The sequence below is a fragment of the Esox lucius genome, chromosome 2 (genome assembly GCF_011004845.1).
Source record: "Esox lucius isolate fEsoLuc1 chromosome 2, fEsoLuc1.pri, whole genome shotgun sequence".
NCBI classification, from domain to species: Eukaryota; Metazoa; Chordata; class Actinopteri; order Esociformes; family Esocidae; genus Esox; species Esox lucius.
Window position 1 is genome coordinate 30,653,774 of NC_047570.1, and position 18,413 is coordinate 30,672,186.

At 42.7% G+C, this 18,413-nt stretch overlaps 1 protein-coding gene across 6 annotated transcripts in view; it reads right to left on the reverse strand.

The window, feature by feature from the left end:
- Positions 1-18,413, reverse strand: part of kiaa1549lb (KIAA1549-like b) — a 103,076-nt gene that overhangs the window by 58,578 nt on the left and 26,085 nt on the right. For 4 of the 6 annotated variants that reach the window (XM_034287706.1, XM_034287705.1, XM_034287707.1 and 1 more), the window contains exons 1-2: positions 5,343-7,839; positions 4,983-5,098 (exon numbers count right to left, since the gene is read on the reverse strand). In XM_034287706.1, the coding sequence (XP_034143597.1) occupies positions 4,983-5,098; positions 5,343-7,578 (2,352 nt within the window). In that variant the 5' untranslated portion in view covers positions 7,579-7,839. Of the gene's footprint in view, positions 1-4,982; positions 5,099-5,342; positions 7,840-8,687; positions 9,066-14,398; positions 14,565-18,413 lie in introns of those variants that run through there. The other 2 variants (XM_034287714.1, XM_034287713.1) reach the window with 2 other exon arrangements.

The window sequence follows — 18,413 nt, forward strand, 5'->3', positions numbered from 1 at the left end:
GGTCAAATTTCTCTCCTGAGGGTTACAATGCCCTTCACATGGGTACAGTATCTGTCCAAAATACTGCAACCTTCCCTCATAGGGAAATATCATATTCCACACAATACCGCACTCGCTCAAAGGTATGATTGCACTCAGACCCAGTGTGTAGAAAACCACTATGTCTTGTACACAGGGATCACATTGATGCTCATCTCAAGGCCATTTTAGGAGAGGGCATTTTGCCTTATAATATCATATAATGACCTCTAAAACACATTTATGACCAGCGGTTCTGAACCCAAAACATTCCGGGATACTGTAAAATCAGAGAAAACTACATTTGTTCATCTCAGTTACCAACAGCACTCGGGTATGTGAATGTAATATCTACTGACAAAATCAAGAAAACAATAAGAGTTTCAATAGCCACATTGTTAGGGCTGACCATGCATTTGAATCTGCCCAAACTGTACTGGGCCCCCTGCACACTACAGAGCACCTCCGCAGCACTCTCCCCATTCCTCTTTCAGGCCCATATTAAAAAATGAGGAGCAGGAGTTTGTAAAATTGGACCCATACAAGTCTCCCGGCGTTGGATGATATGGCCCCTTATTTTCGGAGACTGTCTGACAAAATGATCTCAGCCCCGATCACCTGCCTTTGAAACCTCTCACTACAATCACCAGTAATCCAGCAGAACTGAAAAGCATCCACCGTTACTTCCCTGTTCAAAGGGGAAGACAGGCTTGACTTGGACTGTTATAGGCCTATCTCAGTTCTACCATGCCTCTCTCAAGTTTCTGAATGCCTGGTCAATAAACAGCTTACACGACACCCGGAGCCCCACAGTGTTCTATCACCGGTTCAGTCAGGTTTTAGACCTGGGCATCGGTGCATGTCAGCATCTCTAAAGGTCCTAAACCACACAGTTCAGCTTCAGACAAAAAGCAGTACTGTGCCGCTGTCTTTATTGACTCGGCTAAAGCCTTTGACTCTGTCAACCATCCCGTCCTTGTCAATAGACTGCAGCCTGGGTTTCTCAGAGCAGGTTCGAAAATAGTTTATCTGACTGTGTACAACGTGTCAAATCTGAGTCTTCTGTCCAGTCATCTGGCCGTTTCCAAAAGGCCTTTACTGACCTTCATCTATTCCCCATCCACACGACAAAAACAAAATGCAAGCTTTGTGCTCAAAGTCTTCCACATTCTGTCTGCCCCCTAAACATCCTTGTCCTGGATGGGACTAAGTTAGAGTATGTCAACACCTACAAATATCTTTGGTATTTGCCTTACTGCTCACTCTCATTCAATACCTACACACCCATTTACAGTCTAAACTTAAATCCAGAATTGGTTTCTTGTTCCACAGTGAGGCATCCTTCACACAAGCTACAGTTTCAAAAATGTACCAACCTGCCAGTCTTGCTGTACCAACCTGCTGACACCAACTTATTTACTGTTTTCCTGTATTTATGTTTTTACTTGACACCTTCAAAAGTAAAATGAACGAGACAACCACACCTGCAAAATCTGCCATTCATCTCTGTATGAGTCCTCCTGTATTTCTTTTAATGAATGTACATTTGTCTATTTGTATTCATAAATATTTAAATTTTATTGTACATTATTTATGCTGCTTTGTGTACTATCTTGTCATGCAATTGAATTCCTTTGGCCTGGTTGTCCTAGGAAATGAGGATTGGTTCTCAAGATAAATTATGGTTCGATAACATTAAAAAAAAAAAAAAAAGGATTTTCTTGGATGACATATTTTTCCCCAAGCACACACACACACCCATAAACATACACACACTCTCACACAGTAACATATCCATCCAATCTTTCTCTCTCTTTCTCTTCCATCTTCCATTTCACAAGCTCAGTCACAAACTCTCACTCTCTTAATCCTATTCTCTCACTTTGTCTTGATCTCACTCTCTGTCACTCACTCTCTCACTCACAATCCCTCTCTCAATTTGTCTTGATCTCACTCTCTCACTCACAATCCCTCTCTCACGCTGTCTCAATCTCACTTTCTCAATCACTCTGTCGCTACCTCAATCAATCATTCATTCCCTACTACCAATTTGTCTCCGTACAGTCTCTCGTAACATAGCCACATTGACTGGTGGTATTACAGGCTTATTGGGAAGGAGAATGATTCTGGCAGGAGGAGCTGTGACTGTTTAATCCACAGACAGACAGGGTATTGTGTTTGAATTGGATCTGGATGTGTCCACATTATCACTGGAGGGAAACGGGGAGCTTTCCAAACCCGTCGTATTCAACCTCAACCTGGTAACAAGGTTTCCTGAACCAAAAGTTGGATGAAATACTTTGGTTATTGCTGATATTATACATTGGAATGGATCCACTTTGAAATGAAGGCAATACTCAACAACTCACTCCATCATATCATATCTGATAAACGTAACGTTGCTCTCTGATTAAAAGGAAGTTACTCAATGTTTTCCAACTTCATCACTACGTTTTAACATTCACTGTAGGACCAACAATTATTAGTATTCTTATTTTTTTATTTGCTTTGAATGTTTCAGAATTTCATATTCGTTAAAAATGTTCTTGATTACTTATGCACTTTAAATGAAACAGTTGATCTCCATCATAACCTAATGAGTACAAAAGTCAATTTTTTTTGCAAAACGTGCTAATTTCTTATTGCTTTCATAGACAATGAAAATGCACCAAAAAAATTGCTAAATAGTAAATACAACCCTCTAAAAAATACTAATATTCAGTTCAGTAAATCAGGTCAAATAAATTAAAAACATTTGTTTACAGCTGATACAAATCCCTCCATTGAATGTGTACTTCATCTGCATGTGTGCAAAATGTATTTGCCCAATATGTCAATCAACAATCAGCGCCACAGTTATTGACCATGTTAGCAAAATAAATGTTTTTTCCTGGCTTTGTGGTGCAGTGAATTGTTAGATTGATGTATTTTAGTTTTATTCTTTGAATACACAGAATCATTGAATTTGTTAAGGCCAAAATGGAAAAGGCTATATATTGGATATTCTTAAAATACATTCATTAAGTATTGGTCATCTTCAGTAAAAATATGTATAAAATACAGCTGTAATGTGTTTACTTGTTTTTTAATGGTGCATACTGTAATTATAGTATCAATAAATGGCACAGACATATAAAACCGGGTTAACGATGGGTCTGAGGATTTCATCTTAGTACCTAACAGCGATCAGGGTACCACTTGCTTGGCTAGCATGTGGAGGTCTGTGTGATGCCTCCCTAGACCATCAGTGACCGCCCCCCCGCCAAACCGGTCATGCTGGATAATGTTACAGGCAGGATAACGTTCACCACGGCATCTCCAGAGTATTTCACATCTGTCACATGCTCAGTGAGAACCTGCTCTCATCTGTGAAGAAAACGGGTCGCCAATAGCGGACCTGCCAATTCTGGTGTTCCATGGTGAATGCCAATCGAGCTGGGCTATGAGCACAGGTCCCACTAGAGGACGTCGGGCCCTCATTCCACCCTCATGAACTCTGTTTCTGACAGTTTGGTGAGAAACATGCACACAAGTAGCCTGCTGGAGGTCATTTTGTAGGGCTCTGGCAGTGCTCCTCCTGTTCCTTACAATTGCTTATGCTTCCCAACAGAAGAGATTGATATCCATGAAGTTTCACTGACTTGGTATTATACTGTGATGATTATGGGTTCCCTTAATTTATTTGAGTGGTGTATTTTGAAAGCAAAGCTGTGATTGACTTTATGTACCTCTTGGATAGAAAACATGCTAGTGTTTTGACAGAATTATCAGATATTGAGTTATGTTTGTCGTTTTTTGATTTAGTTAGTGTATGCAGAAAGTTTTTTTGCATTTTGAAAGATGTGTTTAATGAACAAAATGTGGTTTTGAGCAGATAATTAACCATTTGGCTAATTGTGTTGATGTAGGTGTGCTGCTGCGTTAAGAGTTCAGAAAAAGTATGTTAAATACGTAAGTATAAGTAAACGCCTTTTATGGTATTTGATAGCATTATAGTACCAACAAATGGCCCATATATATATAAGTGGGTTAATCATGCTAGGGTATATCGAAAGTTGTAGTTAGTATTTATTGGGCCATTATGTCATGATTGACTATAACAAAATTCATGAGATGACAAGTTGCATCTTTTGATGAAAGAAGTAGATTTTGTGTCACTTGTTTAATGTAGTGTCTTAGTACATTTTGCAAATGAAACTTGCAAAAGTTTTTTGTCATTCTGCCCAACAGGGTTTTTTGTTTTTTGACCTGCGTGTTAACGGTTTTGCGTGGAAACAAACAATTGAGAAATACTGTAATGGGAAACAATTATAATTGTTTTCAATGTTTAGAAAAAGTTTCTTTTCTGAAGATGTTTTCATCAGAAATCAACAGTGGAGGAACTGGCAGACTGGCGTCCATGTCGGTCTATTCTGCAGACTCCTCAGACCCAGGAAACTAGAGAACCAGTCATGATTGACACAGCCCTTGATTCCTCTCCTGTGGTTGCACGCTCCACATCGCTGGTTCTCAACTTGGTGCAGTCCCCAGGATATTTGACATCACCAACCCATAAGCTCAGGGACAAGTTCAGTCAACCTAATTTCTAAATGAATCCTCATTGCTTGTCACAGTCAGCCTAGATCACCAGCATTAGCCTCTGATTCCCTTCCAACTACAGTCAAACACCAGATGTGTGTGGTAATCAAGTTTAGCCAACAGCACTGGGGTTTTTAAATTCTTCCCTAATGCCTCCTGCTGTGCTTCAGTACCAATTATGTGACCATGGCAGAGGTACCGTGTCCAACAATCTGTGTTACTGAAACGTGAGTTGTCAAGCAATTCGGTCGGCAATTAGGTATCTCCAAATAAATTCAAGCCTAGAGAGAGAGAGAGAGAATGATAGGGAACATGCAAGTAAGTTTGGGATTAGGGTTTAGGTTAGGATTAAGGCTAGGATAAGGGTTTAGGGTTAGAATGAGGACCTGAGCCTGGGCCGTAGTGTCGTTTAGAGCCCTCTTCAGAGCCTGGCTCAGCCCTCTGCGCAGGTTCTGCCTCTGGATGCTGTCCAGGCGGTTCCTCCTCACATGGATGGTCAGAACTGCAAAGGGGAACCAGGGGAGAGGGGAGGAGAAAGAGGGACAGAGAGAGGGAGAATGGGGGAGAAGAAGGCCAGAGAAGCGAGAAGGGAGAGAAAGCGGCACATGGAGAATATCTTTGAAGCTTACTTCAAGGGATGCGGGCAATCAACTATCCGGCATCTCTGTTCACCCCAACCACCAACAATCGATATAGCAAACATCTAAGGCATAATCGTCCTTCTGAACAGAATAAGCGTCTCTTACTTGACTTCACCCACATCTTCTCTGTGACGTTGCACTGCCGTGGCGGAGCCTCTGTAGTGGTGGTAAAGGGGAAGGGGGTGAACAGGCTGTAGGTGGACCCTCTCGGAGGGGTTGGAGGCGACAGCGTTCGCCTGGCAACTGGAGCCGCAGTGGTGGTCGTGGTTGTAGTTCTGCGTGTTATTGTGGCAGCTGGGTTCCCTGTAGTGGCTGGCGGTGTGGTCGCTGTGCTTGCGGTCGTGATGGTAGGACGTGTGGCGGCTGCGGTCGCAGATACAGTTGTGGTGGTCACGGTGGTGAGCTGGAGGGACACGGTCGTGTCTTCCTGAGAAGTCCCCTGTGATGTTGGGAGGGCCGGCCCGGTGAGGTTCCCTGTTTGGAATGAACTGGTCTTTTCTCTTGATGTTCCCGCGGTTAACTCCTCCATCGCTATCTCTGTAACAAGAGCAGATGTCCCACTCACTTCCTCTGGCAGAGGGAAAGGAACTGATGGGGTCACACTGGATGCCGGGGTAACGAATGATGATGTAACACCCTCGGACATGAGGACGGAGGATGACGACGTCATACCTGCAGACAAGCGGACAGCGGATGATGATGTGAGATCAGGTGACGTAACTCCAGGGGGTAATGACATCATACCAGTAGAGAGGAAGACACTTGATGGTAACGGCGATGATGATAGTGTGGCTGGCAACACCATACTCAAACTCAAGCCAGAAGAGGAGAATGATGTTGAATGAGGACGATCCGTGGAGGATGATGTGGAATGAGGACGTTCCCTGGAGAGGGATGACAGGCTGGCAGTGGTTGAGGGACTGTAAACCCAGCTGGATTCAGACAGGTTTGAGATGACGGATGATGCTACTGCCGATGAGGAGTGAGGTGAAGAAGATGAGGACCTTAATGATGATGGTAATGAGGACAGGTCTAGTGGGGATACCGCTCTTATAGTGAACTCAGTATGTGCCGTATCCATAGTTACATGTTTATGGGGTACAGGGGTAATTAGAACATCTGGTTCAGAAACAGTGACAGACTCTGTCTTGCTAACGCCTACATTCTGCTCTGATGCAGGATACCTGTTATTATGGGTAGATGAGAGGGAGGTGATGGGTGAAATAGTCACAGTGTCATCAGCTGCGTTACGGAGTGACATGTACTCTTCTAGCGCTGGGTTTGCCCCATCCAACAGGGGAGGGGGGGAAACAGAAGCCTTCAGACTATCTGATTTCAAGCTCTTTGGCTTTGGCGGCGCTTCAGAATATGTGACAGATGTGTTTCCCTCAAAGGTCTGCCGACTCCAACTTGGCATCACTGAGGACAAAGGCGTGTCCGCTGGGTTTGATGAGCCAGGAGAAAGGTGTGCACGATGTCCATTGGGTTCCAGGCTATCTGTGGAAGGTCGGCCAATGTCGGGGGTTACGGTTTTCAAATATTTAGGCAATGCTGGGGGTGACATTTTTGCGTATGGGAATCGGTTTTGAGTAGCGTACTCTGTCAGAATCGGGCGACTTTCTGACATTTTAGAGAGCAGCTCTTCTCTCATTATTGTAGTTTCCTCTATGTGAGAAGCCAGGTTAAGCGGAGTCAGTACAGGCTCTGCCGTGACAACAGACTGGGGGACACCTGCAGGGCTTTCAGTGTCTGCTTCATCGGTTCTTTGACTAGATACAGCTGGGTTAAAGTAAGGGTACTGGGTAATCAGAATGGTGGAAAGTGTGAATCGGGGGTCATCCGGTGCTGTTGAGGGACTAACATATTGAGTGACAGAGGTTAACACTGGTTTTAAGTTCTGCGATAAAGCTAAAGGATCAGTGACAGGGCGTGGCTTCAGGCCTGAGACAGGGCTCAGGGAAGAGTTCCACAGTGACAGAGGGGTCCACTGTGCCTCTTCAAAGGCTACGCTACTCGGGGGGGTGTCGTTCAGTATTCCAGATATGGAGCTGAGAAGGGAGCCACTGAAGGCTTGGTTTTTTGTTTCAGCAGTTGAATCGAAGCTGCCTTCTTTCCCAGAGCTTTCTCCCTCACGGTTATTCCTATTGGGGTCAGGAACACTCAAACTGGTGTGAACCGTCTCTGTTACTAAATCACTGGGATATGATGAGCTCTGAGGAATCCCGGTGTTCCGGTAAGAGCCTGTTCGCTGAGCCACTAAGTGCGTTGAGTCGGGATCTGACAAGGCTGGCAAGGTGTTAGATGAGATAGGGAAATACATTGGCGAATTAATAGTTGGCATAGCGCTGGAATGTACAGTAGGCAAAGCCACTGGGGTTGCTGCCACAGGCCAGACACTTCTTATAAAAGCTGCCTGACTACCTGTCCACGTCTTATCTCTCGCCGCCCTGTTCGCTGTTGCTCTGATATTTTCCCCTTTGATGTGACTAGGAACCAAATAGCCTTGTGGTGGAGTAGATGGAGTTGACAGCAATGCTGAGCTAGCCACCTGTTTGCTTTGATCAGCTTGACTCTCCTGGATATGAGAGGAAAGAAGAAAAGAGCTTTCCTCTCTGTTGTTACTGAAAAGCATAGTGATACTACGGTTGCGTGAGAACGTGACGGCGCTGGCTGAAACTTTGAGAGGCACGTTTTCGGAGGTGACCGCTATAGATGTGGAGTGTTTCGGTTCTATCTTTGCTGGTGTCCATGTTGTGAATGGACTGGTGTCTATGTTGGCTGATGCTCTGTATGTCCTTGTTGTGTACATCGGTTTTGGTATTAAAGAGGATGACGATGATCCTGACCCTAAGAAAGATGATGATGATGGTGATGATGATACTGATGCTAAGGTTGGTAATGCAGATGATGATGATCCTGACCCTAAGGATGGTGATGATAATGATGGTGATGATGATCCTGACCCTAAGAATGGTGATGATCCTGACCCTAAGGATGGTGATGATAATGATGGTGATGATGATCCTGACCCTAAGAATGGTGATGATGATGATCCTGACCCTAAGGATAGTGATGCTAAGGAAGGTGATGATGCTGGTGGTGATGATAATGATGGTGATGATTCAGGTATTTCTGATGATGATGGTGATGCGAATGATGGTAATGATAATGCTGTTGGTGATGATGATGCTGGTGACAGTGATAGTGGTGATGCTGAAGACACTGATGAAGGTGATAATGAGGATGAAGATAATGAAAGTGACGATAATGACGGTAATGCTATTGTTGCTTCTGATGATGATGACAACCGTGATAATGAAGATAACAATGCTGGTGATGATAATGACAATGAAGTTAACATTGCTCTCAAATTCCCAGTCATGAAGAATGCCACTGGTGAAACTGATGTAGCCATGGTAACAGTCTGGTGAAGCCTACTTGGAGTCAAACCTGAGCTATCAGACAAGTGTCTGCTCCGCTCTGCAGGGGAAGACGAGGAAGAAAAATAGGAAGAAGATCTCTTAGCAATTTGGACGGGTGCAACTGAAGGCCATTGGATGGTTGGTCTGTTGTCCTTGGTGATGGTTGGAGAGGCCCTGGATTGGACCAAGCTCAGTGGGCGTTTGGGAGTGTCTGTCAGCAGGGTCAGTACAGAAGAGAATGCAGGCTGCTCCCTTAACTCATCCCCCTTTGACAAAGCACTGCCATGTGGTTGGATGACTGGGAAAGGCTCCTCCTCCACCACCCGCAGACCCACCAATGGGTTAGTGTGATGGGCGGGCTCACCGGGTAGAGCAGAGGAACCAGATGCATCGTTGTTATTCTCATCTGGAACATACAGCATAGAGGAGTACATGGGATTATTTTTTGTGCAGCTTCAGAATAAGCCCTACATGGTTGGAAGAGCAGAGTTTCACACCATAAGTGTGACATTTTCTTTCCATTTATTCCATCTATTCAGACACTTTCACCATTTTGTTTAGGATTCTGAAATGAGTTTGTAGAAGAGGGAGAACTGCCATCAGAACTCTTACAATGCAGAAGCAACTGAATCTCTTTGTAACCTAAATTGGAATGCAGGTGCTTGTCAAGCACATTTAGAAAGCATTGAAGACTAAGGGTTTCCTTCAATCATACCCGCATTGCAGTATTTATCCAGTGGCTCTTTTTCCCATGGTCCAATAAACTCACAGATTATGAAAACTGTACAACCAGAGCGACCACCACTTACATTTTAGTAATTTAGCAGACACTTTCATGTAGACAGATTTGTAGCAGTGTATACAAGCCATTTGTATACCTATTAAGTGAAAACAGGTATGTTTCCACTTTTCAGAATTCATTTGTTTTTGTCATGGAATGAGTATGGTAAATAAAGATACTGTGTAAACATTGCTATCAAAGCTTTGAGTGAATGCTAGCCTTTTGTTTGGATGCCACTCATTTAAAGCATATTCTTTCAGTTTAGTAATACAGCAAGGCTAATGTGACCACTGGGTTAAAGATGTATCATAAACTCTCTGAATCACAAACGACTTACATGATCTAACGTCACTTTGACCGAGAGAGAAAACAGCAAAAACAGACTTTCGGGAAGTATTTTTTGCTTCCCTTCTTCCCCCCCAGTCTTAAATGGCTCTACAGGCACGACTAATATGGGCTTTTTTGATGGACCTTATGTCAATGATACACTGTTGTCAAGTTACCGTGTTGCCAATGCCTCACACAGACAGAGGGGTATTGTTAGAAGTAATCTGGTTTCCATCCAACTCAGGCCTGTCAGTAGCTACACGAGGAAGCGTTGCTCATCTAATATCACCTTGAATGCTCCATCTGATATGATTTCTCGAAACAGTGGCCTTGGGATTATTCATTTGAATGCTAAAAGCCAGGTCCGAAAGATAGATTTTATTGAAATACTGGTCTCACAATCACATGCTGACATATTGATCATATGTGAATCAAGGCTCTCTGTCTGTCCTAGACTCATATGTTCTGTTACAAGGGTACATTATCTACAGTGCAGACAGAGTGGGTAGAGGTGGAGGAATTGCCACATGTTAAATGTAACTGTGTCCATCTCAACCTCTGTCCCAAAACAGTGTGAATGTGGCCCTTGGTCATGATGCACTAATTACGCTAGTGGGAGTTTATTGCCTACCCTCAGCTCCGGTATCTGCTCTATGCAAATGTCTAATCATGCAAACTCTGAATTATTGATTATTGGAGATCTCAATCTGGACTGGCTGATGCCAGCATCGCTTAAACTAAAATACATTTGTAACGACCTAAATCTGACTCAACGAATAACTACACCTACCAGTCCTAATCCAAAAGACCCAGAAATATCTACGGTAAAAGCAGAAGAGAGGGTAAAAAAGAGAGGGTAAGAAATATCTACAGTAAAAGCTAAAGAGAGGGTAAAAAAGAGAGGGTAAGAAATACCTACAGTAAAAGCTGAAGAGAGGGTAGGAAGAGACTTGAAAAGCTTCTTCCTACAAAAGAATCAAGCATGGGCCTTGGAGAGGAAAACTGATGAAACAGCTGATTAGCTGCTTTTCGGCAAATGAGAAATAAAGCTGGTTGAAAATACACTTGCACTCACATGCTTAAACAGCTCTCGAATTAATCAAGTCTCAGCATATAAATACTTAGGGATATGGCCGGATGATAAACTGTCTTTTAAAATACATGTTGATGAAATAGATGTGAAAGGCTAAAGATCATGTTAGTCCTCCATAAATAGAAAACAAATTGTGCAAGATACCTACATATTATCTACATGCAAGTTACGACATCCAAACTTAAACCACTGGATGCTACTAATCATTGAGCACTCAGGTTTATTATGAATGCTAGCTACAGAACTCACCACTATAGTTTATATCAAAGTGTAGGCTGGACTTTGCTGTCCTTAGCACAAGAACAACATGCCTTCTTATTTATCATCACTTATCAACATTAGAAATATTACTCATAAAACCAGGTCTCAAGCCTGGATTACACTTGAGGCACAATGCAATCTCCACAGAATTGGGTATGACTGCCTTTTCCTGTTATACGCCATGCTTAAGGAATCGTCTGCAGACCAAACTTAAACACGGGACCCACTTTAAACATTTATTGGAGGATTTTTGTTTCTGTGCTGGTTGTAACTTCTTTGGGTAATGCAAGTTCTTGTGCTATCAGGGGAATAACCTTTGTGTAAATGTAACAATCTGCTGCTATCTTTATGTTAACTGTGATCGTTTTACCTTAACTGATTTTCCTTTTTGTGTTTTACCTAAACAGATTTTTCTTTTTGTGTTGCCTCAAACACATTTATATTCCGTGCACTGACAAAAGTATAAAACTTAAAAGAAGCTACATGTATTGACGTGCTGAAGGGCCTTGTGCATGGTTTGTATGTCCCTGGGTTAGGGGTATCTGATGCACGTAATCCTCTGACTGTACATGACTTGTATGTAAAGAGTATTACATGATTTGTATTTTCAGGGGTGTTACATGTATTTGTTATATATATATATATATATATATATATATATATATATATATATATATATATATATATATATATACACACTCACCTAAAGGATTATTAGGAACACCTGTTCAATTTCTCATTAATGCAATTATCTAATCAACCAATCACATGGCAGTTGCTTCAATGTATTTAGGGGTGTGGTCCTGGTCAAGACAATCTCCTGAACTCCAAACTGAATGTCAGAATGGGAAAGAAAGGTGATTTAAGCAATTTTGAGCGTGGCATGGTTGTTGGTGCCAGACGGCCCGGTATTTCACAATCTGCTCAGTTACTGGGATTTTCACGCACAACCATTACTATGGTTTACAAAGAATGGTGTGAAAAGGGAAAAACATCCAGTATGCGGCAGTCCTCTGGGCGAAAATTCCTTGTTGATGTAAGAGGTCAGAGGAGAATGGGCCGACTGATTCAAGCTGATAGAAGAGCAACTTTGACTGAAATAACCACTCGTTACAACCGAGGTATGCAGCAAAGCATTTGTGAAGCCACAACACGCACAACCTTGAGGCGGATGGGCTACAACAGCAGAAGACCCCACCGGGTACCACTCATCTCCACTACAAATAGGTAAAAAGAGGCTACAATTTGCACAAGCTCACCAAAATTGGACAGTTGAAGACTGGAAGAATGTTGCCTGGTCTGATGAGTGTCGATTTCTGTTGAGACATTTAGATGGTAGAGTCAGAATTTGGCGTAAACAGAATGAGAACATGGATCCATCATGCCTTGTTACCACGGTGCAGGCTGGTGGTGGTGGTGTAATGGTGTGGGGGATGTTTTCTTGGCACACTTTAGGCCCCTTAGTGCCAATTGGGCATCGTTTAAATGCCACGGCCTACCTGAGCATTGTTTCTGACCATGTCCATCCCTTTATGACCACCATGTACCCATCCTCTGATGGCTACTTCCAGCAGGATAATGCACCATGTCACAAAGCTCGAATCATTTCAAATTGGTTTCTTGAACATGACAATGAGTTCACTGTACTGAAATGGCCCCCACAGTCACCAGATCTCAACCCAATAGAGCGTCTTTGGGATGTGGTGGAACGGGAGCTTCGTACCCTGGATGTGCATCCCACAAATCTCCATCAACTGCAAGATGTTATCCTATCAATATGGGCCAACATTTCTGAAGAATGCTTTCAGCACCTTGTTGAATCAATGCCACATAGAATTAAGGCAGTTCTGAAGGTGAAAGGGGGTCAAACACAGTATTAGTATGGTGTTCCTAATAATCCTTTATGTGAGTGTATATATGTGTGTGTACGCTTCGCGGACAGGTGCACTCCATTTGTTTAGTACACCTAAGGGACAGCGCAGACTTTGCCAGGCCCAATATTCACTATAACACCAGCGTTTAAAGTAATGTACTTTATCTTGTGCTTTTTGTGAGCATCTTGTTTTGTCTGTTCTCAGTGTCTTGTTTTGTCTGTTCTATGTTTAAATCTATTAGTTTTAATCACTGAACCTAAACAGTATGTGTAAACATGTATACGCAGGGCCCAGCTGTAAAAGAGACCTTGGTCTCAGTCTGTGTCTTACAGGCATTGTATATGTATACAGTTTAGAGAGAGGGAGAGAGAGAGAGAGAGAGAGACAGAGAAAGGTAACTGTTTAACATCTGGCTGGGGTGTCACTAACAGCAGACTAAGATGGCAGGCTGGGTGCATGGCTGGCACTGCTCCATCCGCCATAACTCCATCCTTCCTTCTCTGCATTCTCAGCAATTCCTCCACACATCCATCTGGGGGTTATTTTATATATGTAGAAAGATGCTTTCCACCTACTGACTCTATGTTTCACATGTCAGAGTGCATCGACCATAGAGCATGTCCAAACACATACACCGTCACACAAACATACGCACACAGACTGTATATTCAAATTGTTAACCAAGAAGACCCGTTTTAATGGACTGATCTTAAAACTGCTTTTAAAAAAAAACTATTAAGACTGCTTTTTAAAACCCTTTTAAACAGACCCAGACCATTCATTGTATTAGAGTTTTACTATACCCATAGAGAGAGAAAAAGCAAGAGAGAGAAAGAGAGAAAAAGAGAGGGAGACTGTTTTACATACCAAGGAGAGTCTCTGGCTTTCACAATGTCACACATTTACCCTTAAGACATACAATTCCCTATAAACTCTGCATCAAAGAAAATTCATTTACAAACTTATTTTTCTGAACATTTGGCCGCCGTTAACTGAAAACTGTAATGGAATATCATAATCTTGCATGCGCTCATTGAAATGCAAATATTGCCTTCTACTTTATTTCAATGCATTCTCAAATGTCACCGCAACCAAAAGCCATATTACACATTGCACGTCCAAATAACTGGGTCCCAGAAAGCCATGATCTTGTCAAGGAAACCGAGATGGCCAGTCCAAATATCTAAGACCAATTTAGTACTTTCTTTTGCTACACCAGCTCAACCTCTTCTCTTTCAAATAATATCAGCCTAACCTTCCATGGTATTGAGGCTATTTGAGAGGGAGTACTTTCAAATTTAAACTACGGCTAAATAAATGTTGTAAAAAAATAAATATGGAAAGATATCCAAAAGCCCAATAAACGTTCTGACATTATGCGAAAACACAGATTATACTGTCACCTTGCCAACACGAGGTCATCAAGATGAAAGAAAGCTTCCTTTCCTGACCCCACTCCGGTCACTGTCACCATGACAACATGGTCAGGGGGTTTCTGGATGAGGGCTGGTCCGGAGCTGGGGTCCACCTGCGGTTTGCCACCTGCCCTGAGAAAGCTGAGCATATGGGCTATATCCACAGAACACCGCCACAGAGAGGAGGGGGGAGGGGAGAGAAGAGGGGAGGTGTAAATGAGTAAAGAGAAGAGCATATGGGATAGAGTTCCTGGACAGGGATAGAGAGAAGAGGGATGATGGGAAGGGGATTGGGAGAGAGGAGAGGGAAAAGCGTTGAAGGGATGAAGGGAGAGGAAATAAGCACAGGGGAGAGGGAACAGAAGAGAGGAGAGAGACCAGAGTTGAGGGGAAAGGACATGGCAACCCTGTGGTCCCGGCCCGAACTAGGTCATTCAACACCGAATTACAGCTTAAATGAATGCGCCTTACAATGTGTCACCCCAGATCGACTTGTATATCGGTTATATACCCAGGTGGGGAAAAGAACTACATGCCTTCAAAACCTGGAGCTCAATTAAGACTCAAAGTCACAGTGCCTTCGGAAAGTATTCCAACCCTTTACTTTCTTCACATTTTGTTACAAACTAAATTCATAATTTATGAATCTGCACACAATATCCCATAATGACAAAAACAAATAATGTAAATGAAAAAACAAACTATTTAATGTATATAAGGATTCCGACCCTTTTCCAGGACTGAGCTCAGGCGCATCCTGTGTCCACTGATTATCGGTCCAGATCAGGTTACAGAGAATGGAAGCATACAGCCAAGACAATGCAGAAGTGGCACCGTGAAGATTCTGTAAACATCTTCCAGTAGCTCAGCTAAAGCCAGACTTGAACATCGGTGGGGAGACCTGAAGTTCACCAACTTTCCCCATCCAATCTGACAGAGCAGGAACGGATCTACAAGGAGGAATTGGAGAAACAAATCCATGTCTGCAAAGCCGGTAGAGGCCTACCCAATAAGACTTCAATCTGTGATTGCTGCCAAAAGTTATTCTTACAAAGGACTGAATAAAGGGTCTGAATCCTTACGTACATAAGATTTATTTTCTATAAATTGGCACACATTTCTAAAAGCATGTTTTTGCTATTTCATGATGGGGTATTGCGCATAAACCGATGGCAAAACAAGTAAATTATTACACAACAATGTGGATAAAGTGAAAGGGTCTGAATACCTTCCAAAGGCACAAGCACACCTGTTTTACATGTCTAAAACATGTGCGGCTGGGTCTTCTGGAGGACCAGAGTTGGGAATCACTCCCTGGACAAACACTGAATACCAACTTGAGCTGCAGGTCACGTCGCATTTATACAGTGCTATAGACTTCTGGATATTGAATGACCTGTGAATGACAACGACTGCTCTCTGCCTGCACTCTGCTGACACTGGTACAACATAAAGGCAAATACTAACACTGTATCTGCATATTGTACTAAACATGGTCTACTGCATTCAAAACGTGTTAGAGGGAGAGACTATGGAGAAATAGCCATGCCCAATATCTGCAGTAATATTTAGAACAACACTGTTGTTTCCTCAAAATTCAAATATGGAAAAACAGTTACCATGACCCAATAACGGGTAGCACTGGAGGTATCCATGTGCAAAGAGGTAGTGGTTTCTAATAGAAACAAAGACATTAGACAGCCCTGTGTTTATGTTGCATAAAATGTCTGACTGCAGGACTGGAGCTTGTATTAACAGGCTGACTTTGAACACTGCATAAACACACATGGGGATATAAGTGTGCACACATACACACACACACACACACACACACACACACAATACAGACATTATTTCCACAGAAACCGTTTACCCCAGCCAGCCAATAAGGATATCTCTGAGCAGTCAGGACACAGCCAGGCTTCAGGCAGAGGGCACTGAGCCTCTGATATATTCAGTGCTTCTCCAGATCACCTCTGATTCACTGCCTTTCACTCTGTTTTCCATTTTCCTTTTTGTTCCACTAAAATATTTTCTTTCTCAAATACAGGATAAAGAAACAATGGTAGGGTACGGGAAATTTACGAAAAGCAATTTGAGACACAAACATACATGAAAAGAAGGAGCAACTGTTCAACCGATGTGTGTGTCCAAACCTCCAAGTTCAATTCATGCGACTGTGAATGCTCCTACACAGATTTGTGGGGAGAAAGACAGCGGGCAATAAAGGTGTTAATGACACAGTGGCCGGGGAGGATGTCACACACTGACCACTGCTGTTTAGCCCTTTTGTCTTGCAGACCAGGGAGCAAAACCTAAGCCAAGTCCGATGAGAACAGCTGCGGTCCTGGAACCGAGCCTGTTTGAACAACACAGTTGATATTAACATACAGTGGAACTAGATTATTAAACATTTGTTTGAACATCCTGACCGGCCGTCCTTCATTCATTCATTGACTATTTCGCTCTTCACTGATTCGAGTCCAGCCACCCCCGAGCTCGCCTGTTCACTGAACAGCCCCCCACTTCAACCCTCTCAGTCTGGCATGGCAAAATGCTGACTCCAGACCAGTCATTTTCCAGTGGGGCTCTGCTCCAGTGCCATTCCTCCCCCGTCACAATGTACACTCTCATTCAGTCAAGTAGACTGGTCCAGCATCTGGGGAACCTTCGCAGTACAGGGACCAGGAAGGAGGTAACCAGCCTGGTCCCAGAACAACGTGCCGGAGCCCGATTGTCATTCTCACATTGTACTGTGTGTAAACACACTGCTACGCACGGAGGGGAATGACAATGATACTACTTATTTTTTTGTCTGAGGAGACAGCAACAGGTCGGGGACCAGGTTACCTTGCCAGCTGTGAGACAGGCCAGCCATCCCAGATTGCCATTAAACCGGACCTTATGAGAAAGACAGAGTGGTGTGGGGAGGGTGGGGGTGGGGGCTGGGGGGGGGCTCCTTGGCTCTCCAGCGCTCTGACACAAATGAGAAACGGCAGCCAAACAGCTGAATTGATTTCTGTAGCACTATATGCAAATAGTCAATAAGGCACACTTCAGTGGGTCTGGGAGACTATACAGATCCCTCACAGCACAGTGTAGCACACACATACACACACACAGTCACACACACACACATACACACACACAGTCACACACACACACATACACACACACAGTCACACACACACACAGTCACACACACACACAGTCACAAGATCATCACAAAACACACGTAAACACTCAACTACTCACAAAGACACCTACGTGCATACACACACGCATTTGTTTTAATAGCTTGAGGGACAAAAGGAATTCCCACAACAATATCAATAAACTCATAACTTTATCCCTAAACCCAAACCCTAATTATAACCCCAACTTTTACCATAAACATAACCCCTAAGCACAAAATACACATTTTGTTCCTTTTTGGGAATGACAAAATCCACCTAGAAACACTCCACAGGCTTAATGAAGTGCATTAATTAGCAGATAGTTTCATATCATTATACTAACCATATAAATTCATAAGATATTACCCATATTGGCTATTTCTAACCAACTTCTGTTTATACATTTACAGAATACAATGATAAATTTACAGTAAGTTCATTACTGTAAAGAGTTATAGACAATACTTTTGGAAGAATTTGGCAATACATAGTTTAGGTTAAACCATGTTATCTGAAATGCTATGACAAAAAGTTAAAAGAGGATTTAAACTACAATACAAATCAACACAGTTTCCTGTCAACAGCTTCTGTATGGGCTGCAGATGGAGAAATGTAACCATTCTTAAATTCACAGACAGAACTATGGGGGCAAATGACTGATAAAAAATTATATCAAATGACTGATAAAAAAGTATATCAAATGACTGATCAAAAAATAGATCAAAATGATATAATTTTTTTTAATGATACACAGGTTTTTGAATGATACGCAATAAATCAACAATAACATGATTACATTTGACATGATCACTTAGTATTGTCAGGTA